Source organism: Eulemur rufifrons, chromosome 7 (assembly GCF_041146395.1).
Source record: "Eulemur rufifrons isolate Redbay chromosome 7, OSU_ERuf_1, whole genome shotgun sequence".
NCBI classification, from domain to species: Eukaryota; Metazoa; Chordata; class Mammalia; order Primates; family Lemuridae; genus Eulemur; species Eulemur rufifrons.
In genome coordinates this window covers 47210032-47234336 of record NC_090989.1, presented here as the reverse complement: position 1 = coordinate 47234336, position 24305 = coordinate 47210032, and the positions used below count along the sequence as shown (strand labels likewise).

General features: G+C 35.9%; 1 protein-coding gene across 3 annotated transcripts in view; it reads left to right on the top strand.

Moving 5' to 3' along the window:
* SENP7 (SUMO specific peptidase 7) overlaps positions 1–24305 on the top strand; it is a 130005-nt gene that overhangs the window by 91451 nt on the left and 14249 nt on the right. For all 3 annotated transcript variants that reach the window (XM_069472550.1, XM_069472551.1, XM_069472552.1), the window contains 5 exons: positions 10382–10415; positions 14106–14285; positions 15916–16172; positions 17811–17944; positions 22801–22917. In XM_069472550.1, the coding sequence (XP_069328651.1) occupies positions 10382–10415; positions 14106–14285; positions 15916–16172; positions 17811–17944; positions 22801–22917 (722 nt within the window). The remainder of the gene's footprint in view (positions 1–10381; positions 10416–14105; positions 14286–15915; positions 16173–17810; positions 17945–22800; positions 22918–24305) is intronic.

Genomic DNA, 24305 nt, shown 5'->3' with positions numbered 1-24305 from the left:
TTTTTTTATTTTAAATTTAGGTTCAACCAATTATTCCTGTTGATTTCTCTGTAATGAACAAAAAGTTGGCTAGCCTAACTGTATGACAATAATTGATTAGCCAGGGGAGGTCTTAATTTATTGTTTTGTGTTTGCTAGAACATTTCTTTCTTTCTTTTTTTTTTCTTTTTCACATACAGTCAGATAGGAGAAGGAACATTTCTTATAATTAAAATAGAAACTCTAAATGTTTAATTATAGGAAAATGACTTAGTAAATCAAAGTAAATATATACACATGGACCAAGGCTGAGAGGAATGCTACAAAAATTAAGACAGTTACGTTATGAAGGAGAGAACATAAGCAGTTTAAAAATTAAAAAAAGTGTAATGATAACATAAAAAGAGAAAAGGGTAAAAGTCTTAAACATTTCATGTTTTTCAGAAGACTTTTTATATATATTCTTCTTCAGACAGAGTTCAGGGTGCTCTATAACAGAAATTAAAGAACTTTTTTTTGTTGGGTAAATATGTTATAGAATTAAATTTAATTATTCTCTGAACATTCGGTGAGTTGCAACCATGTGTTAGACATTGTTGTAGACACTGGACATTTTGTTCTACATCTCATGGTATTTACAATTTAGCTGAATTAGAAAAATACCTGTGATCAGAAACTATTACATAAATTAGAGCCATTTTCGTATAGTTGGACATTTAAGTTTTTTTTTTTTTTTTTTTTTTAAAAGAGACAGGGTCTCACTCTGTCACCCAGGCTAGAGTGTGGTGGCATGATCATAGCTCTCTGCAACCCCAAACACTGGGGCTCAAGTTATCCTACTGACTATAGGCACACACCAACACACCCAGCTAATTTTTTTGTATTTTATGGAGACAGGGTCTCACTATGTTGCCAGGCTGTTCATAAACTCCTGGCCTCAAGCGATTTTTCTACCTCCTCAGCCTCCCATAGTGCTGGGATTACAGGCATGAGCCATTGCACCTGGCTTTGTTGCAGAGAATGCTGCAACAGATATGAACATTTTCCTTTTTCTCTTTTTTTTCACCAGTAGATTTAGGGGTACAGTTATTTTTTGTTACATGAGTGAATTGTATAACGGTGAAGTCAGGGCTTTTAGTGTACCAGTCACCAGAATCAAGTACATTGTTCCCAATAAGCACTTTTGATTCCTCACCCTCCTTCCACCCTCTATTTTTCTCAGTTTCTAATGTCTATTATAACAAATTATGGCCATATATACCCATCATTTAGCTCCCACTTATAAGTGAGAACATGAGATATTTGTTTTTCCATTCCTGAGATACTTCACATAGGATGATGGTCTCTTGTTTCATCCAAGTTGCCGCGAAAGACATTATTTCATTATTTTTTAATGGCTGAGTCGTATTCCATGATGTGTGTGTATATACACACATTTTCTTTATCTACTCATTACTCATTAGTTGATGGGCAGTTAGGTTGATTCCATAACTTTGCAATTGTGAATCATGCTGCAATAAACATTCGGGTGCAAGTGTTTTCTTGATAAAATGACTTCTTTTTGGGGGGTAGCTACCATGTGACTTTGGGGGTACCTACCATGTGACTCAGAAATCCCAGTAGTGGGATTTCTGAGTCACATGGTAGGTCTACTTTTAGTTCTTTGAGGAATCTCCATAATGCTTCCCATAGAGGTTGTACTAATTTATATTCCCACCAACAGTGTATAAGTATTCTCTTTTCACTGCATCCACGCCAACATCTATTGTTTTTTTGACTTTTTAATGATGGCCATTTTGACAGGGTTAAGGTGTTACCTCACTGTGGTTTTAATTTGCATTTCCCTGATGATTAGTGATGAACACTTTTTCATATGTTTGTTGGTCATTAATATATCTTTTTTTTTTGAAAAAAATCTGTTCATATCTTTACTCCACTTTTTGATGGGGTTATTTTTTTCTTGCTGATTTTTTTTTTTGTATATTCTGGATGTTAGTCTTTTGTCATAGTTTATGAATATTTTCTCCCATTCTATAGGTTGTATGTTTACTCTGATGATTATTTCCTTTGCTGTGCAGAAAGTTTTTAGTTTAAGTCCTATTTATTTATTGTTGTTGCAGTATTTGCTTTTGGGGTCTTAGTCATAAATTCTTTGCTTAGGCTGTTGTCTAAAAGAGTTTTTGCTATGGTTTCTTCCAGAATTTTTATGGTTTCAGGTCTTATATTTAGGTCTTCAGTCCATCCTGAGTTAATTTTTGTATGTGGTGAGAGATAGGTATCCATTCTTTTGCATGTGGCTATTCAGTTTTGTCAGCACCATTTATTGAATATGGTAACCTTTCCCCACTGTATATTTTTGTTTATTTTGTAAAAAATCAATTGGTTGTAGATATAGGGTTTTATTTCTGGGTTCTCTATTCTGTTCTATTGATCTGTGTGTCTGTTTTTATACCAGTACCATGCTATTTTGGTTAGTATGGCCTTAGAGTATAATTTGAAGTCAGGTAATGTGATGCTTCCAGATTTGTTCTTTTTACTTAGGATTGCTTTGCCTATTTGGGCTCTTTTTTGATTCTAGATGAAATTTAGGATTTTTTTTTAATTCTGTGAAAAATGACTTTGGTATCTTGATAGGAATTGATTGAATCTGTAGATTACTTTGGGCAGTATGGACATTATAACAATATTAATTCTTCCAATCTAGAGCATGGGATGTTTTTCCATTTGTTCGTGTCATCTATGATTTCTTTCATCAGTGTTTTGTATTAACAATTCTCCTTGTAGAGATTTTTCACCTCCTTGGTTAAGTATATTCCTAGGTGTTTTACAATATTTTCTTTGTGGCTATTGTAAATGGTATTGTGTTTTTGATTTAACTCTCAGCTTGACTTTTATTAGTGTATAGAAATGCTACTGATTTGTGTACATTAATTTTGTAACCTGAGACTTTATTGAATTCCTTTATCAATTCTAGGAGTCTTTTGGAGGAGTGTTAGGATTTTCTGTTAATAGATATAAAGATCATTTATTGGTAAACAAGGATAGTTTGACCTCCTCTTTTTGAATTTGGATGTCCTTTAGTTCTTTCTCTTGCCTGATTGTCTTGGCCAGGACTTCCAGTATTATGTTGAATAGAAGTGATGACCATGGGCATTCTTGTCTTGTTCCAGCTATTAGGGAGGAATGCTTTCAACTTTTCTCTATTCAGTATGATGTTGGCTGTGGGTTTGTCATATGTGGCTTTTATTATTTTGAGGCATGTTCTTTCTTATGCCTAGTTTGTTGAGGGTTTTTATCATGAAGCGGTGATGGATTTTATCGAATGTTCTTTGTGTATCTATTGAGATGATCATATGGTTTTTGTTTTTAATTCTTTTTATGTGGTGAATCACATTTATTGATTTGCATGTGTTGAACCATCCTTGCATCCCTGGAATAAAACCTACTTGATCATGGTGGATTATCTTTTTGATGTGCTGTTGAATTCAGTTTGCTAATATTTTATGGGGATTTTTGAATCTATGTTCATGGGGAATATTGGTCTGTAGTTTTCTTTTTTTGTTCTGTCCTTTTCTGCCTTTGGTGTCAGGGTAATACTAGTTTTTTAGAATGAGTTAGGGAGGATTCCCTTCTTGATGTTATGGACAAGTTTCAGTAGGATGGGTGCTAGTTCTTTGTAGGTCTGGTAGAATTCGGCTGTGCATCTGTCTGATACTAGGCTTTATTTTGTTGAGAGATTTTTTATTATTGTTTCAATCTTACTACTTGTTGTTGGTCTGTTCAGAATTTCTATTTCTTCCTGATTAAGCTTGAGAGGTTGTGTGTTTCCAAAAGTGTATTCATTTCCTCTAGATTTTCTAGTTTGTTTGCATAGAGGTTTTTAATAGTAGTCTTAGATGATATTTTGTATTTCTGTGGTATCAACTATAATATTTCTTTTTCCATTTCTAATTGAGCTTATTTGAGTTCTTTCTCTATTAGTCAATTTTGCTAGGGGGCTGATGATTTTGTTTATTTTCCAAAGAACCATCTGTTTTGTTGATCTTTTATATATTTTTTTTAGTTTCTATTTCATATGTTCTTCTCTGAACTTTGTTATTTATATTCTTCTGCTGGCTTTGGTTTGTTTTATTCTTCTTTTTCTAGTTCCTTGATGTGTAACCTTAGGTCATTAATTTGTGATATTTATGTCTTTTTAATATGGGCATTTAGTTCTGTGAACTTCCCTTTTAGCACAACTTTTTCTGTCTTCCAGAAATTTTGGAAGCTTGTGTTGTGTTAGTCATTCAATTCAAAAATTTTTTATTTTCATCTTGCTTTCATCATTGACCCAAGGATTATTCAGCAGCAGGTTGTTTAATTTCCATGTATTTATGTAACTGTGAGCATTCCTCTTGGAGTTGATTTCTGGTTTTATTCCACTGTGGTCTAAGAAGATACATGGCATGATTTCAATTTTTCTAAAAGTGCTGAGAGTTGTTTTGTGGCTTGACATATGATCTATCTTGGAAAATATCCCATGTGCTGATGAGAAAAATGTATATTCTTTAATTTTGGGGTATTCTGTAAATATCTGTTATATCCATTTGTTCTGTAGTCTCTTTTAAGTCCATTATTTCTTTGTCGATTTTCTGCCTCAATGATCTGTCTGCTTCTCTCAGAGGAGTGCTGAAGTCCCTGTCTATTATGATGTTGCTGTTTCTTTGTTTCCTGAGATCTAGTGGAATCTGTTTTATGAATCTGGGGACTCTTGTCTTAGGTAAATATGTATTTAGGATTGTTATATCTTCTTGTTGAATCGATCCTTTTATCATATAATGACCATTTTTGTCTTTTTTTTTTTTGCTATTGTTGATTTAAAGTATATTTAATCTTATAAAAGAATAGCTACTTGCTTTGGTTTCCATTTGTATTGAATATTTTTTTTTTCTGATCCCTTTCCCTGTAGTCTATGAGAATCTTTGTGAGTTAAATGGATTTCTTGGAGATAGCATATATTTGGGTTGTTTTTTTTTTTTTTTTAATCCATTCAGCCAAACTATATCTATTAAGTGGGGCATTTAGAACATTTACATTCAATGTCAGTATTGAATGTGAGATACTGTCCTAGTCATCATTTTGCTTGTAACCTTGTTGCTTTGTTTCCTCCTCTATGTTACTGTTTTGTAAGAGCTGTGGGTTTTCACTTCCAGGTGTTTTTATTCTGGTAGGTATCAATAGTACTGTTCCATGTATAGAACACTTTTAAGCATTTCATATAGGGCAGGTCTAGTAGTGACACATTCCCTTAGTGTTTGCTTGTCTGACAAAGACTTTCTTTCCTCCTTCATTTACGAAACTTAGTTCTTCAGGATATAAAATTCTTTGCCGGCAGTTACTCTGTTTGAGAAGACTGAAAATGAGGACCCCAGTCCCATCTGGCTTGTAAGCTTTCTGCTGAGAAATCTGCCCTTAGCCTGATGGGTTTTCCTTTGTAAGTTACTTGCTGCTTTTGTCTCACAGCTTACAGGATTTTCTCCTTCACTTTGACTTTGTCAAGACTGATGACTGTCTGCCTTGTTGATATCCGATTTGCCATGAATCTTCCAGGTGTTTGATTACCTTCTTGTATCTGAATGTCTAAATCTCTAGCAATACCGGGGACATTTTCCTCCATTTTTACTTCAAATAGGTTTTCCATGTGTTTTCTTTTTCTTGTTCTCCCTTAGGGATACCTATGTTTCTTATATTTGTTCATTTTACATAATCCCATATTTTTCAGAGACATTATTCATTCTTCTTGATTTTCTTTTCTTCCTATTTTACTGACTGAGTTAATTTGAAAGCCTTGTCTTCAAGCTCTGAAATTCTTTTGCTTGGTCTATCGTTATAACTTTCCATTGTACTTTGACATTTCCTAAATGACTCTTTCATTTCCAGAAATTTTGTTAATCTATCTCTTCAGTGAATATTTCATTCATGTCCTGAAAATTTTTTTTGTTTGTTTGTTTCTTTGTGTTGGTTTTTCAATTTTTTCATTGATCCCCTTGATCTTGCTTATGATCCATATTTTGAATTCCGTGTCTGTCACTTCAACATTTTCCTTTTGGTTGGAATCCATTGGATGTTGTCAAACCAGCTTGTTTTTTCATGTTGCTGGAATTCTTATGCTCATTCCTCGACATCTGGAATCTCTTCTCTTGGTGCAAAACAGATAGCTTTGAAGTACACCTGTTCTCCTCTTTTGGCAACTCTTTTGCTCAGTAAAGGAGGGAAAGGTACAGTGCCCTTCAGCTTGTGCTGGTAAGGTACCCACCTTGTTGCTGGCAATTCAGGTCAGTTGGAACTCAGAGTCTTGGGAGAGTGTTCCGATTCCAGTGGTGGTAGACTAGGTTATGTAACCCCCAGCTTCCAGGCCCTTGGATGCCATGTTTTCATCCCACTCAGGAAGATTGGTCAGGCGGGAGAGGGGCAGAAGCACTGTGAGCCTGTAACACTGCTGCTTTTCTGTACTTTCCTGTTCCCCTGTGGTGGTCACAGTCCAAGCAGGTGATGAGGGATGTTCTTCTTGGGGGATGGGTTGGTCCCCAGGTTGTTGCTGACAGCTTGAGTGGGAGTAGGGCAATTCCCCCTCTGCTGTGGAAGTGGAGCCAGTGGCCCTGGGGGTTTGCTCCTGCCTGGGTCCCTCATTGGCAGCTGTGGCAATGGAGGCCGGGCGGGGCTACATAGGTAGTGGAAGTTGTGTAGGGCCTTGGGTGTTTTGTTCTGCCTCGGTCTCCATGTGGCAGCGGCAGGTGGTGGTGGCTGAGCAGGCTATCTAGGTGGCGGCTGTAGGAGCAGGCAGTAGTGGGCGTATCCTCTGCCCAGGTGCCTTGGTGGCAGTGGAGGCAGGAGTGGCCGTGGCCGGGGTGGTGACTGGGTAGTGCTACCCAGGCGGCAGCAGCTGGTACAGGTAACTTTGGGTGCTTGCTCTTCCTCGGTCCCTCCCTCCTCCGTGCCGACTCCCCACCCCCCCCGTGGTGGCAGGCAGCAGCAGCAGCATGTGTGGGTGGCCGTGGGTGCTTGCTCCACCTGGTCCCACTGCGGCGGTGACAGCAGTGGTGTATGGCGCTTGTTCCCAGGGTGTGTAAGAGCGCCCGGCCTACCCACTGCCTCCCTGGCCTGGCGTTGGCAATGAGGAAGCAACAACAATGGTTCAGGCCTGTAGGTTTATGCAGCATTCTGGATCTGGGCTCTCAGAATTGCACAAGCTGCAGCGCCCAGGGGTCAGAAGCCAGCGAAACCCATCTGTGCCTTCTCACGGAAGCAGAGGTGCTTTCCAGTCTGTAGGCAGCTCTCTGCACCAATCTGGGAACCTGCAGGGGGTGGGGGGCGGGCGGGGGAGGCCCTCCTGCAGCTCAGGTTGCAATGCCTATGAGGAGAGCATCGTGCCCCAGGGCTCTCTTGCCTGCCGGCTCCCCATCTGCAGGTGCTTCCTCCGGTACCTCTGATCCTGCAGAAGGGGTCTCCCTACTTCTGGCTTGTTTGCTTTCAGTGCCTCCTGCTGCTTCTCTGTTGATTCCCAATCCTCTATCCCAGACAATCCCTCTAAAGTTGCATATCTACTCACCTACTTTTGATCCTCTCTGTGAGAGCGGCATATGCTGGCTGCTTCTAGTCCGCCATCTTGGCCCCTCACCTCAACATTTTCTTTTTTATTATAAAATCTTTGTTGATAGTAGGAGAAATGTTTATACTATATTCAGACAACTGTAAGCTATGTTAAGAAATTATAAAATAGCTTTATTCTTAATTTTAAATAGATGTATTATGATTTCAGAGAACTAGGTGTACCTTACTGACACAAAAACATTTTTCTTACTTTCTTAACTAGACATTAAATTTTTGCTGGGAATGGGGTTTTAACTCTGGTGTGGTAACATGTTGGTTTAGTCATCCTTCAAAGATGTAAATGAATACCAGATCCTTGCTAAGTGGAAAAGTTTGATAGGATCAGAGTACTTGGGGCAGGGGGCGGAATGAGAGTAGAGGCTATGGACATACAGATGCGCTACTTCTACTTTATAATTTTGTAGTAACGGCTGTATAAACTCTGAAAAGCAAATACCTCTTATATTTATTTTCTAGGACTAGTTATTTACATTTGCCAAGGTGTATTTTGTGATATCAAAAGACCCGGTGATACACGCCAGAATTTGGAAAGGAAAAATATACATTAAATATAGATGGCAATCATGTGATAGTAACAGAATAATAAGGTATATTTGATTAATTTAAACTAGGTAGGCCAGGTGCAGTGGCTTATGCCTGTAATCCTAGCACTCTGGGAGGCCGAGGCGGGAGGATTGCTTGAGCTCAGGAGTTCGGGACCAGCCTGAGCAAGAGTGAGAACCCCATCTCTATTAAAAATTGAAAAAATTAGCTGTTCAACTAAAAATAGAAAAAATTAGCCGGGCATGGTGGTACGTACCTGTAGTCGCATCTACTTGGGAGGCTGAGGCAGGAGGATCGCTTGAGCCCAGGTATTTGAGGTTGCTGTGAGCTCTGTCTCAAAAAAAAAAAAAAGAAAGAAAGAAAGTAAGTTACTAGTTTGTTTATTTATTTATTTAATTTTTAGACAGAGTCTCACTCTGTTGCCCAGGCTGGAGTGCCGTGGCGCAGCCTAGCTCACAGCAACCTCAAATACCTGGGCTCAAGCGATCCTCCTGCCTCAGCCTCCCAAGTAGATGCGACTACAGGCATGCATCACTATGCCCGGCTAATTTTTTCTATATATATTTTTAGTTGTCCATATAATTTCTTTCTATTTTTAGTAGAGACGGGGTCTCGCTCTTGCTCAGGCTGGTCTTGAACTCCTGAGCTCAAACGATCTGCCTGCCTCGGCCTCCCAAAGTGCTAGGATTACAGGCGTTAGCCACCGCAACGGGCCAGTAATATTATTAATCAGATGCTAGTGTCTAATGATATTAGTTACCCTTGATTAAGGGTCTTACTAAAGCTGAGAGAGGTTCTGTAAGTTACCTGAGTTTACCTACTTACTAATTGTGTAAGTAGTACAGATAGAGCAGAATTTTAACTCCAAGATCAGTTAATATGCCCTATTGCCTCACATTTTGCTGACTTACCCTATGGAATATGAGTGGTATATTTGTGAAAGCACAATATGAAATAATTTTTAAATTTGAGAAATAAATGGAGTTATAATAAACCTGTGATTTCACTGAACAGTGTTTTCTACTGATATGTACCAAGACAGTTTTGATTTTGTTTTGTGCTCTCAGACTATACCTCTGATATGATCGATTCACTTATTAAAATATACTTATTTATTTGTAATTATATTGAGCAAAAGAGAAAACAAAAACTAAATAGGCACAGATTCATTTGACATTAATGGAAAAACAAACATCAAAGCATAAGTCTGTTTTAGATTGTACATGCAAGATTTAGACAGGTACTTCACAACTCTTGAGAATTTATTACAAAAGCGAGACTTAATGAGGTCAAATATATATGAAAGCTACTTGGAGAAAATAAATTTCCTAGGACAGAAGGAGCAGAAAGAGCAAAAGCCTCAGTCAGGAGGGAGTTCATAACATGAAACAAAAAAAGATGAATATTAGGGATGAAAGAGTTGGTGGTGCCCATCCAAAAGTCATCCAGGGGAGATGACTGGCTTAGGGACTTAAATTATGTTATTCATTTTGACAAGTCCATCTCTGTTGTGAATTTGGATCTTTTATAGCCATTTCACATTAAACAACTGATTTTTCTAGTCCTTCTTTCACATGGTAAAAACGACCTTTTAATCATAATTAGTAGTTTTTCTACAGAAACAGAATGTGCATACCAGGTGGGCCACAAGTTAAGTCTTTTGACAGTTTTAATTTCTCATTATAAACAATATAGCACATTGGTATTTTGGTTTCTTCTGTAGTCTTTTGTGAGTTTGGTTAGTTTAAGTTCATCCCTGAGAAAATGGTCATGTGCTGCTGAGTCAGCAAAGCCAAGAATGAAACTCTGTTTTGTGGTATATTTACCAGAGTCACTGTTACTTATGGGTCTCTTGGCAGTTTTAACTTTGTCTTTTTTTTTTTTTCCCTTTTCACAACAGCTATATACACACCAGGCTTTGTCTTTTTTTTTTCTTTAAATTTGCAGGAAACATTTTTAAAAAATATATTAAAGTCTTACTGGTTTTTATAATGAGCATATAGAGAAATTAACTGCATGGGGTTCTTAAACTTCCATAAAATTAACTCTTTATAGTGAAACATTTTCTTGATTTATTGATAAAAGGGCTTGAGCACTTTTAGTGTAGACTTTGAATATGTGCTTATGGTTTGAAAAATAAAGTAAAAATTTGAATAGTAATACATTTTGAGTGGTAACTCATTTTTTGCTTTTTGATTTTTTTCTTTAGTTTACAACAAAGTATGTTAAGATCCCATTTCAAGGTAAGTTATCATTCTCTTATGACCTTGCCCTTTCATTGTAATTTTGAGTGTAAAATAATTGGTCAGCAAAAATTCTGAAATCCTTTTGCAACCAGTTTTCCATAACTTTTTTTCAGTTTAGAATTGAAGTAAAACTAAGTTTAATAATGTTTCACCTTAACTTAACATTTTTTAGCAGCTCCAAAGGGAGTTAAAATGTTTTATGATATAATAAAATGTTTATAGTAGAATGTTGTGTTGTGAATCACTCTAAGTCAAACAATATTAAAGGACTCGTGGTGATTTCTTTGGATTAACAGAAATAAAGTTTTGAAACATAGCAAGAATATTTTGGTATATATAAAAATGGATGAAAATAGGAACTATAAGGAAAGAAGCATAAGAAAAATGTTTAATATTACACACAAACACATAAAATATTTTAACGTAGAGGCTAAGAGAGGTTTTTATATCATTTCTTATCTGAGTAAGGCAAAGTAGATTGGAAAATGTACGTGCAATTACACAAGACTCAGACCATTTTTTTATTCTTTCTTCAACTAAAAATCTTCCAGAATAAATAATGATACTAAGAAAACAAATAATAAGCAATGGAGTATAATCTCTTTAGATAATGGATTATAAAAAGAACAAGGAAGAAAAATGCACAAGTAGCACTTTAGCTATGAACTAGAGAAGAGGAGGCTTTTGTTCCAAGATTGCAGATGTGATCAAAGTGACTTTAATTGGATTCCCCAGATACCTCATGTGCAGAATCCAAAACTAAGTTATGATAATGATTAATAATTAGATTGCCACTTTAGGTAAAACTATATAAAGCACAGAATAAGTATATTGATAGTCCTAACTAGTAAATATTAATAAATTATTAAGGAATAATATGATATTAGCTATTTAGAAGAAACAAAAAAAAGAGACATGTGATTTTAAAAGGAATAATTTCAGAAAAGATAATGCTATAATTTATAGTTAAAGACCTGGGTAACAGAGAGAGCTACCTCTCAAATTCTTGTGATATAGATGTCAAAAATAATATTTTAGGTTTTCATAGTTAATATTTGTACTTTGTCTCAAATATTGCTTATTTATGATTTTTTATCACATGATTTTTAAAAGGCAATTTTAATTACAAAGCTTACAGTTTCATCATGGAAGAAGACAGTATTAGTCTTCTTCCCCAAATCCTGTCCATATTTCCATGTGCAAAATGTTTTTAAAGCAAGGCATGCATATAAAAGGTTTTATAGATGGGAACCTAGAGGTCTAAATGTTTATTCTTTTTCCATGCAACTGAGGGAAAATATTGATTTTTCAAATTTATATTAGCTGTTAATTATGTTTGGCTGTTAGTAACAAAGACTTAAAGAAAATAGTTTATTTTTCCTTCACATAGAAGAAATCCAGAGGCAGGCTGAACTGGTATGGTGTTTCCTTGGTCGTCAGGGGCCCAGACTCTTTTAGAAAATTTTCTACTCTGTCATCCCTAACACATAACTTGCATCCTCAAGTTTATCTCATGGCGTTGTGACTGCTCATACTCTGGTTATGTTAGCATTTCAGGCATAGGGAGGAGGAAGGGGAAAATGGTGGCAAGATCACATGCTACCTATCTCTTGCCCTTTTGAGGAGACTTCTTGGATGTGCATGCCACCTGACTTCTTCAACTTAGGTTTTATTAACTAACTAGTCATATGACCACTCACCTATTTGTAAAGGAAGCTAGGGAACAGAGTTCTTCTTAAAAGCTGAGTATCTTGCTTCTCTCAATAAAATTAGGGTTCTATTATTAAGGAAGAAGAAGGAATAGAAAAGTGGGTAGGCAATTCCCGCTTTCAGTGTCTGTGCTGTATCCTTGTAACAGAATTGACCACATATTGAGGGAAAATTTGGTGATGAGGTGTAAATTTTTCTCATTATGGTATTAAATCCCCCCCCCCTTTTTTTTCAGAATAGGAACTTTGAATCAGTCTTTCTTTTTTTTTTTTTTTTTTTTTTTTTTGAGACAGAGTCTCACTCTGTTGCCCAGGCTAGAGTGAGTGCCGTGGCGTCAGCCTAGCTCACAGCAACCTCAAACTCCTGAACTCAAGCGATCCTCCTGTCTCAGCCTCCCGAGTAGCTGGGACTACAGGCATGCGCCACCATGCCTGGCTAATTTTTTCTATATATATTTTTAGCTGTCCATATAATTTCTTTCTATTTTTAGTAGAGATGGGGTCTCGCTCTTGCTCAGGCTGGTCTCGAACTCCTGAGCTCAAACGATCCGCCCACCTCGGCCTCCCAGAGTGCTAGGATTACAGGCGTGAGCCACCGCGCCCGGCCTGAATCAGTCTTTCTAAAGAAAATTTAGCCTTTGATTCTAAAAGCCTGAAACAATTAGATTGGTAGTAGTTGTGTAGATTTCACAGAAATAGTATCAAATGCACCTATGGGGCTGTGAGCTGCATGAGGAGGAAATGCTGAGTAGAGTTTTCTGAGGATTCTCACCCCATTTTAATTTAATATGCTTGTTTTTGCTGCTAGTTTTACTGACAGTTTTCAGATTGGAAAAGTTAAAGTATGAAGAATAGAATGACTGTCTTGGGAACATTAAGATGACTGGTTAATTAAGTATTTGAATACTTAATGTAAAATGATTTTCATACTTTAATGTTCATATGAATCCTAGGGGTAGAGGTGGACTGTTACATTGAGATTCTAATTCAGTAGATTCAGGGTGGGGCCTGATACTCTGCCTTTCTAACAAACTTCCAGGTAATGCCAGTGTCACAGGCTAAGGACCACACTTTGAGTAGCAAAGTGCCAGGAAATAATGCAGGGAGGAGTACTGAGAGATTTATTTCAAATAGGCACTTATCTTGGGCTTATACTTAACTGATATTTGCATTCCTGGTTTAGCTACTTGCTTTCTTCAAGTTGAACTAGATGACCTTCAGGACTTCTTTAAACCAGTTTTCTGTTTCTTTGAATTGAAAAAAAAAAAGGTCATTCTCAGAGGAGATTCCTTTAGCTCACTAAGGGGGAGAAGGACTAATACTTTAGAATGATTACCCAGCAATGTTGAGAAATAAAACCTGTAAGAATTTTAAAAGAATGTCTTCTTAAACCATTTAGAGCCTCATATTATTATTGAGAATCTTTTGATAGTGGCTTATCTGTATAGTGGAATGCAGATGTTTTGGGAGAAGAAAGATGGGCAGAAATTGGCTTATGATAGCATTTGGAGTCTTGGTTTATAGTATTGATCAAGATAGAAAAAATGGAAATATATAATTTTCAAAGTTATACTGTACTTAATTTTCTGCCTTGGTAGACTTTTTTTTCTTTTTGCTAATGATTTCAAAATTCCTAGTGAGAAATCTCTCTGGACAAGGTTTTTATACTATGGATATTTAATCTCAAATTTATCTTTTCTGGATATAACTGAAATCATATAGTATGAGAGACTAAATATTTAATTATCATTTATTAATAATTAGCCCTTCCTAATTGTAATGTGATTTTTTTTTTACTCAAATAATACTGCTTGGGGTATCTTAGCTAAGTTTAGTGAAGTACACAGGAAATATATTTTTGAAAAACTTTGCATATAATTCTTTTTTAAAAGATATAATGTATTAAGAAGTATAATATAGTGTTTAAGTGCTGTATTGTTAAATAGATTAATTTTTAAATTGTTATCTTTTGTTTCAGTGTCCCTGAATGAGGTTTCATTGCTAGTGGATACCACACATTTAAAGAGGTTTGGGTTATGGAAAAGTATGGATGATGATCACAGTAAAAGGAGTCATGCTATCCTTTTCCTCTGGGTCTCTTCAAATTATCTTCAAGAAATTCAGGCCCAATTAGAAAACTCTACATTAAGCCAGCAATGTAAGTATAAAATGATTTCTGAATTTCAGAAAAACCTGACAAGTCCTATAAATAAAATAGTTTTCTTCTAAAATAATTTAAGTACAATGTAATTATTTCAGTAAATTGAAATTAATTTCATTGAATTAGAAAAATTTTACCCCTTAGTATTATGTAAGATAAATTATTTTATTTGTTCACATAATTTCTCCTGATAATTTTATTCAACCAAGTGAAATTATCTTCTAAAATAAAAAGAATATCTTTAAAAAAATCTTAAATGTTGTTTACTTTGACAATAAAAAGTTTCTGTACTGTAAAAAAAAGGAACACCTTGTCTTTTAGTCAGTTGTCATCCTTGACTACCTTTCTTATGAGTTTCTTGCCATTGTTTCATAATGAACTATGACAGAGTTAATTACTAACAAAGTTAAATAAAATACAGAACTCTTTACTTTCAACATTTTTTTTAGTTTCTAAAAAAATAAAATCCAGTTTACTTATATGTCATTCCTCTAAGACTGGGTTGAATAATTTTCTGTATATGTCTGTATTCTGTAAGTGTCTGTATAACACTTACCTACTAAATATGCATCTTAAGGTATTTCCCAACTTTGTTTAATTTCCAAATCCTAAAAGAATTTGGTTTAGAATTGGGTAAATCAAATTAGTAAGGTTTTTTTCTCACCTCTTTTTTTTTCTTTTTCGAGACAAGGTCTTGCTCTGTCACTTGGGCTAGAGTGCAGCAGTGTCATCATAGCTCACTGTAATCTCAAACTCCTGGGTTCAAGCTGTCCTCCTGCCTTAGTCCCATGTAACTGGAAGTAGAGGCACATGCCACCACACCTGGCTGATTTTTCCATGTTTGGTAGAGTTGGGGTCTTGCTCTTGTGCAGGCTGGTCTCTCTCTTGCTCAGAGTGGTCTCGAACTCCTGGCCTCAAGCCATCCTCCTGCCTCACCCTCCAAAGTGCTAGGATTTCAGGCATGAGCCAGTATGCCTGGCCCTTTCTCACCTCTTTGATCTCTCTGCCTTCTTCCTCTTACTGTCTTGGATATTAAAAATGTTAAGTAATGAATTAAATTTTATACTTTTAAAATTAGTTATTTTCCTATCCTAATTATTTTCCAATAGGAAAATTTAAGATTAAATAGCAAAGAAGTTGGAGAAGATATAAAGAGCCATTTATAATCATTATTGGGGGGAGAGAATGTCTTTTGAGACCAACATTGAAATGGTTGAGGAAAGAAAATGTACGAGGTATTTAATTGGAATACTTTCTTAGTCGATAGATTTGATCAATGGAGGAGGCTAGAGAAAAATAATTGATTAATTATAATTCATTCATTTATTCATTTATACAATAATTAACAAATGTTTACTAGCACTTACTAGATGCCGGGCATTGGAGATAATAGCAGTCAATATCATTGTGGAGTTGCCATTTTAGTGCAGTGGAACAGGAGTCTAAAAATTGTGAGTTTTAGTTCTAGGTTACTAATGACCTATTTTGGGGTTTTAATTTGCCTGGGTTTTCACCTAACATACAAAATACTTTGGGTTATATACCAACCTTACTGTTATTAATAATTATTTTACTTATAATCCTCTTGAAAAAAATACTATTGATAAAATTTTTTTTTCTTTTATAGCAAAATTCAGTGAATTCATTTTCCTTGAGCTACACAATCCTATTTCACAAAGAGAAGAATTGAAATTGAAAGATATTATGATGGAAATAAGTACAACCAATGGAGAATTAGAACTTTCTTATCCATTGTCTTGGGTTCAGGCACTTCCTTTGTTTCAGAACCTCTCTTCAAAAGAAAGTTCTTTTATTCATTATTACTGTGCTTCAGCTTGTTCTTTTCCTGCTGCTGAAGAAATGAAGATGAAATCAATACCTCAGGTTAGCATATGATTAATATAATTAGCAAGGGGTGAGGAGGTTCAGTAAAAATTCTTTCATTGATATTAGGCTGATTTCAAAATGTTATGTTTTGTTAAAAAGGCATAGGAACTAACCTGAAATAACTCCCCGAGTCAAAGCTGGAACAGTTTGTTCAATAACATCAATAATTATAGAATGGGATTAATTACCAAAGAATAAAATAAATATCTATGAGTCTATACTGATAGAAATTCATAACTGAGTTAATGAATGAATTAACAAATAATAAATGGTGGATAAGGGACAATTATTTCTTAGAAAAGAATCCAATTAATAGAGTAAAAGGAACAAGAGAAATATAAAACCACCACTAGGATACCGTATTTATGATTGTTGCAGACAAATTCCACTGATGGATGACAAATTAAATGGGTGAAAATTTAAGGAGAAAGAAGATATGTGTGCATAATCTCAAAGTCTCTAGCCCAAAATATTTATTAACTACAAAAAGAAAAGTAGTAACTTTGCAGCAGAGAAACCTGGCAGACATCACTTTAACCAAGTGATCAAAATTAACATCACAAGTAATAAGATGTATCGGCATGATGTATCTTGCACTGAGAAGGGTACATCACTTCTGTGGCATTCCTCCTGATAATGTATAACCTCAATCTAGTCATGAGAAAAATGAGACAAACCCACTTGCAAAATAACTGATCAGTATTCTTCAGAAGTTGTGAAAGACAAGGAAAGACTGAAGAATTGTAAGATCCTGAAACAGAAGGAGGATATTAGTGGAAAAACTAATGAAATCAGATTAAAGTCTGTAGTTTAGTTAATAGTATTTTACCAATGTTAATTTGTTAGTTTTGATAATTGTACTATGGTTATATATGATAAAATTAGAGGAATCTGGGTGAGGTTTGTTTTTTGCAACATTTCTATTAGTCTAAAATTAATCTTGAAAACAATAGTAAGTTTAAAAATGCTATGTTTATTTTTATAGGAAGTTGGTAATATACATGTAGTTTGTGTATCTCTGCCAAATACTTCTAGAGAGAAAAGTGTTTATTAAGTAGCATGTGCACGCACACACACGTGCACACACACAGGTTTGGTATGGGGCTAATCTTTTATTCAGAAGGCCTGTAGAAAGCAACATTAGTGTAAGAGAAGACATAACACTTCACCACTATCTTTATGTATAATGTTGTAAAATTTTACATGCTAATTATATTGTATATATAAATTTGTGTATTACTTTTTGTTTAATAATAGAACATCAATTTATGTTATTATAAACTCAGCCTCTCTTAATTTTAAATTTTACTTTTTCCTGCTATTTGTCACTTGTTTTAATTATTTTGAACTGCAGAATTGTCAAATTCTTTAATTATAGAGCCCATATCTGGAAGTAGCACTTTAAGTTAAATTTTGACCGTTGTTTATATAGTATCTTTTGATGACAAGTATTATTTTTGGCTTGGTTATATCTTTATAGGAATTCCAAAAGTGTAGGTATAACTCATTTATAGGAATTTCTTTTAGTTACATTTTCTCTTACAAGTCTAGGTTTTGACTTTGTTCTCTTGAAAATTAATATGTTTGTATTTATGTATTTATAAGGAGATCTTTTTCCTTGCCACGTTCTGTCAGCCCTCAAATACAGATGCAGCCAAACCTACCTACACCTTCCTGCAGAAACAAAGTAGTGGTTGCTACTCATTTTCTATTACATCTAATTCAGATGAAGAATGGCGAGAAATCAGGCACACTGGACCTGTTCAGAAGTATGTACTATGTCATATCCTGTTTGTAATAGGTGGCATATTAGTAGTTTTTATTCATGTTTCTGCTTTTAAGTAGGTTATCTTTTGAAATGTTTTGAGTTTTATTTTCATGCTGATGGTTAATGGAAATAATTTTTGTTTTTTAAATTTATGAGGAAGTTAAAAATTTTATTAAGAAAATTTTAGGTGCCATTTTATTTAGTTTTATGTCAGTAAGACAGAAATGTCAGCCAAAATACTATATTTGGTATGACTAAAGTATTTATTGAAAATATTTGAATAGCAGTGTATTCTTTTGAAGATTATATGTTCAGTATCTGAATATATATGATAGGAAAAATGAAATTGCTTACTAAAGGATGCCTCAACTTAAGGTACTTAAAAAATTTTTTTGAAAAGTTCATTTAGGCCGGGCGCGGTGGCTCACGCCTGTAATCCTAGCACTCTGGGAGGCCGAGGCGGGTGAATCGCTCAAGGTCAGGAGTTCGAGACCAGCCTGAGCAAGAGCGAGACCCCGTCTCTACTAAAAATAGAAAGAAATTATGTGGACAACTAAAATATATATAGAAAAAATTAGCCGGGCATGGTGGCGCGTGCCTGTAGTCCCAGCTACTCGGGAGGCTGAGGCAGGAGGATTGCTTGAGCCCAGGAGTTTGAGGTTGCTGTGAGCTAGGCTGACGCCACGGCACTCACTCTAGCCTGGGCAACAAAGTGAGACTCTGTCTCAAAAAAAAAAAAAAAGAAAAGCTCATTTATTTGCAGTGCACTTGTATATAGTTCAGAAATTACTGTAGACACAGAATTTGATATATTTTTGTGTTTAGTATTTAAACCTGAACATCAAAATAGTTTTCTTCCGTATCCTTCTTTATAGTATATGGTCATTATATTTACCCATTTTTTAACACAATGTATGTGATAGTTTGCCAAATCTCAATTTTTTATTACCATTCATCTTCTGTACCCATGCATGACCACTAAACCTACAGTTTCTTTTGTACTTGAATATACAAAATATGATCACAATGCCATATGATTAACTTCACATACAGAACATATTCTTTTCCTGAGGCCCTGTGGACTTTCTTTCTCTCTCTCTCTATACACACACACACACACACACACACACACACACACACAAATGTGTATATATATATATTGCTTTGTTAATTTGTTTCTGTATTTCACATATGTAATGAATATGATCTCCTGATTTTTATCTCATTTCCTCATGAACTCAATGATGCTAAAAATTACCCTCTCATAAAGAGGGGACTTAAATCTAATTCCTTAAATTAGGAGAATCAAACTACAGCCTGGTATTTATGCTCTGTACTCTGGGGTTTTGGAACGGAGTGGAAGCTAATTCAGATGTATTCAGTTTCTGTAGCCTTTGGACGTGAACTTTTTTCATTGGCTATATTGCAATTTTTATATTACATTTACTTTTTAATGAATTTTCAAAATAATAAAAGTTCATTGTTGAAAATACAGAAAAGGCCGGGCGCGGTGGCTCACGCCTGTAATCCTAGCACTCTGGGAGGCCGAGGTGGGTGGATCGTTTGAGCTCAGGAGTTCGAGACCAGCCTGAGCAAGAGCGAGACCCCATCTCTACTAAAAAAAAATAGAAAGAAATTATATGGACAGCTAAAAATATATATAGAAAAAATTAGCCGGGCATGGTGGTGCATGCCTGTAGTCCCAGCTACTCGGGAGGCTGAGACAGGAGGATCGCTTGAGCTCAGGAGTTTGAGGTTGCTGTGAGCTAGGCTGACGCCACGGCACTCACTCTAGCCTGGGCAACAGAGTGAGACTCTGTCTCAAAAAAAAAAAAAAAAAAAAAAGATAGAAAATACAGAAAAAACATAATGGGAGAAACACCCTCCAACCATTAAGGGATAACAGCAATTAGCATTGTAGGCTGTAAACCATCATTTTCTATGCATATACATACAATTTAAGGTACTTTGGAGTTGATTACAAGTTCTCTTTTAGAAGTTTCTTCTTTGTTTGTATTTTGTCATTTATATTTCCTCTTATGGTGGTAAGGCAGAATATAGAGTCTGTGCATTTGAGGATGATTTCTATACCTCCATGTGATTCTTCTCTGTTTTTTTTTTAAAAAGGCAATTGAAAGCACAGGATAGGAAAATAGCCAATAAGAAAGAAACTATCATATTATTGTTAGGTCCCGAGCCAAGAGAGAGACATATGAAAGCTCATGTGTAGCAAAATGCTGAGCATCTGGGTTGCAGGTGGGTGGAGGTGAAAAAGCATCCACACTGAGGGCGAGGAAAGCCTTTGGGTTTTATAGAGGATTTCTCCGGGGGTAGTAAGTAAGTGGGCCAGAACAGCCGCTTGTAATAAATTCTTTTTCAAACAACCAGTTTCCAGGACCCCTGCCTCAGTCACATCCATCCTTCAGCTCCAGAGTTGTCCTTATCAGGAGAGATAGGAAAGGATAAACTTCATCCCAGGGAGGGTGGGGTGCGGGGGAAGGAATGCTGGCTGCAGCTGTCAGATTTACGTCCAGGACTCTCCAGACTCTTGAGGCTATTGTTTTACAAGCCTAAGTTTTCCATTAACCACATTCTGTCCTATACATACTTTTCAGGTTCCCACCTGGAACAAACCTAACAATTATCATTTAAAATATTTGGTTTTCTTATTTGATTTAGGTGCCATGGTACCACGATTAAATCAATGTGGATGATTCTTCTTTTCTTGAACCATTCTGGGGCAAGAAGTGTTAGGGTGGAGTGCTGGTGCAGAGCTAGTAGTACATGCAGGTTTTGAGAAAGATTTCTCCAAAGTTTAGGATAGAAAGAAGACGTTTATTTTACTTTTCCCAAGTGGAAAAAGGCCAACACGGTGTAAAGGAAGGAAGAGGAAAAGTGTATTGGCAGAGAGAATCAGATATCAGGCTTTTTTAAGGAATTATAAAAAGATGGTGCGTACTGTGAACACTGCATCCACTCCTTTTCTTAGCAGCAGGCTGATAACAGACGCTGATAACAAGCCACAGGTTTATCACTGATGATTGTGGTCTGGTCATTGATTCTGCTCCTGGGACAGAGACCCGGGCACCTCCTGCTTGACCACTCAGGAACTCCCCAAGGCTGTAAAACAAATTCTCAAAAGCAGTTTTAAAGGGAGAGATTTACATTTCCTTTCTGTGTATTTAGGCTCTTTTCAGATGTTGTGAAAACTGAGTCCCTGCAAGGTGCCTGTCAGCTAGTCGGCTAGGGAGAGAAAGAGCAGAGAGCAGGGAGAGAGCTCATGATTGATCTTTAGCTGTTATTAGGAAATGGCTGGATTAGGTATTTTCCTGTTATTTCAGCAAGGCCATCCCTTTCAAGAAGTACATATTATACCTTTATTATTGACTACATTTGCTCATCGAGTACCACCCTGTCTATTCCAAGATTATAGCCAGGAATTCGCACTGGTCTTTGTTAGGGTGGAAAACTTAGTAGGTATTCACAGCGCAGGTGGAGAAAAATTTCTCATGGAGAGATTAGGAGAGAGAGAATGAGAGAATAAGAGAGAGAGGAGAGCGAGAGCAGGGTGATGGCATGGTATCCTGAAGAAAGAGAAGGGGGGTGCCAGCACTGAAGCCAAGTGGCTTGCTGATTTTATGGGGACAAAGAGAAAGGAAAAAAAAATAGTGATTTCTGTGAGAAACTGCTGCATTCGCTCCTTTCTTTCTTCTTGAAGGCAAGATGATAATATTAATACAAGCTGTTGTGGAGTAATTAGCAGGAGGCAGCTGCGAGACATCAGGTTGTCCATCTTTCTTATTTTCTCTGTTCCTAGAGACTTTCTCTCTGAATTGTAGTCAGGTTTATTGCAGGGGATGTGATTTTGCCCCGAGATATGGTTTTGGGCAGGAAACTAAGACTTGGAGTTGGTCCCCCTGCTGTCGACTCAGGACTCCTCAGGAAATTCTAAAAGGGTAGTGAGCTGGTCAATGTAAAAAAAAAAAAAAAGATTTACATTTCCTTTTTGTCTGTTGGGCTCCTTTTAGATGTTGTGAGAATACAGCCATGCAGGGTGCCTGTTAGCTAGTCAACTAGGGGAAGGGAGAGCAGAGAGAGCTCATGATTGATCTTTAGTTGTTATTAGGAAACTGCAGGATTAGATATTTTCCTGTTATTTCAACAAGGCTGCCCTTTCAGTCTTATTTCTTAAGCTTTAAGAGAGTGCCAGAAGAAAGATGCCTGCTTTGTTGTCACCTGTTCTCTACTACTTTCTAATTGTGATCTAATTATTCATTTCCTTTATGTTCTCTTAAGTCTTACATTGCAAACACTTTCTTAAACTTGCCTCCCAAGCTCCCATGTTTTTTCTTTATTGCCTAGCTGCTGGTATAGACTAGACACTAGGAGGAGAGCATAGTTTTTGACTGCAGGCTTTTCTGAATGGAAAGGTACTAGTCTTAAGGATTCAAACCTAGAATTACAAATTAAAGTATAGGAAAATCTGTTTTATTACATCAGCTGTTGAAAGTTAAAAATTGTGCAGAAGAGAGACATTTTCAATGGTATTGTAACTGATTGTGACATAAGACCTATTGATTAGACAAATATTGAGACTAATATTGAGATAGTAGTCTATTGAGACTAACCAACATGGGAAGAATTGGAAAGGAAAAGATGGTACTTAATGAGAATATCATTAATAGCTTGTGAAAATAAAGGAAGGAGAATATAATTGTTTGTGTCCTGTCAAATACTTTTAACCTAATGATTTTAGTTGTAGAATACTACTGCCCAGTTATTGTTTCATATAAGAAATCTCTTAGATGTCTAGAATTTTCCATACCAATATTTTTAACTTTATTTTTACATTTTAAGGTTAATTGTATATCCTCCACCACCTACCAAGGGGGGATTAGGAGTAACTAATGAAGATCTGGAGTGTTTAGAAGAAGGAGAGTTTCTTAATGATGTAATCATTGATTTTTACCTTAAGTAAGTACAATGATAAATGGTTCTTCTCATTTGTTTTACAAGTTTTAGTGAGAAACTTAACATAAATGTCTTTATCTCTGAGTTATTTTAACTCCAACAAAAAATAACCTGCCAAGATTTCAGATCTGGAAAATATTTGCCTATCAAGGTTTTCTAGAATTGACTAGATCAGTTTCATTCTTTTACTTCTCATAGATACTATTAATAGATACTTAAAGAGAGCTATTGCTTTTTGGTTTGATTTTGTTTTTGTTTGTTGGTTTTTTTGGTTTTTTTTTAGACAGAGTCTCACTCTGTTGCCTGGGTACAGTGCAGTTGCATCATCATAGCTCACTGCAACCTGAAACTCCTGGGCTCAAGAGATTCAGCCTCCCCAGTATCTGGCTAATTTTTCTATTTTTTGTAGAGGCAGGGGTGCTCTTGCTCAGGCTGGTCTCGAACTCCTGACCTCAAGTGATCTTCCTACCTTGGCCTCCCAGAGTGCTGGGATTACAGGCATGAGCCACTGTGTCCCGCCTGTTTGTTGGTTTTTGATTTATACTTCTTTAACTACTATATTATTGTACAAATCATTTTGTATAATTACAATTATAGATCACTTGGGGGGAACCAAAAAGAAGCAGTTCTATGCAGTTGTCTGTTGTATCTTTAAGCACCATGAAAGTTAACCATCATTTTAAAAACCCATATCACTATTCGTTTAATTTTTTTTTTTAACTTTTGTATTGCCAAAGATGAAGGAATAGATATAAAAGCTTTTAAAACTTTTATGCAGAGGAAATTTGTTTCTGGTCCCCATTCTGTACTATATCCCTAGACCTAAATTTCTAATACTTGATTGAAATATTTTCTAATTATTTCACAGATCTCTCTCAAACCAAACTTACTGTTATATCATCTTACCTAATTATTAATAATACTATCTTTATTCCAGTGACTGGGAGTCACAATTTCACATTATCATTTGTATTTATAGATATTGTATATTTAATATCTAGAAATTCAATTTGTGTTTTAAAAAATACCTTCCATGTTTCTGATTTTTTGAATATATGGAGCACAGTTATAATAACTGTCTTAATGTCCTTTTATGCTTATCTAACATCTATGTCAGTTCTGGATTGGTTTCAATTGACTGATTTTTATCTTCATTATGAGTCTTTCTTTGCTTCTTTACATGTCTGGTAATTTTTTGCTGGGTGCTGGGTATTTTCGTATTCCTGTTAAATATGTTTGAATTTTGTTCTGGGACACAAGTAAATTATTTGGAAACAGTTTGATGCATTTAAGATTTGTTATTAATTAATCCCCACCTACTGCGGAAAGACCCTTCTGAGTATTTTACCCACCACTTCATGAATTATGAGGTTTCCCAGTCTGGCTGGTAG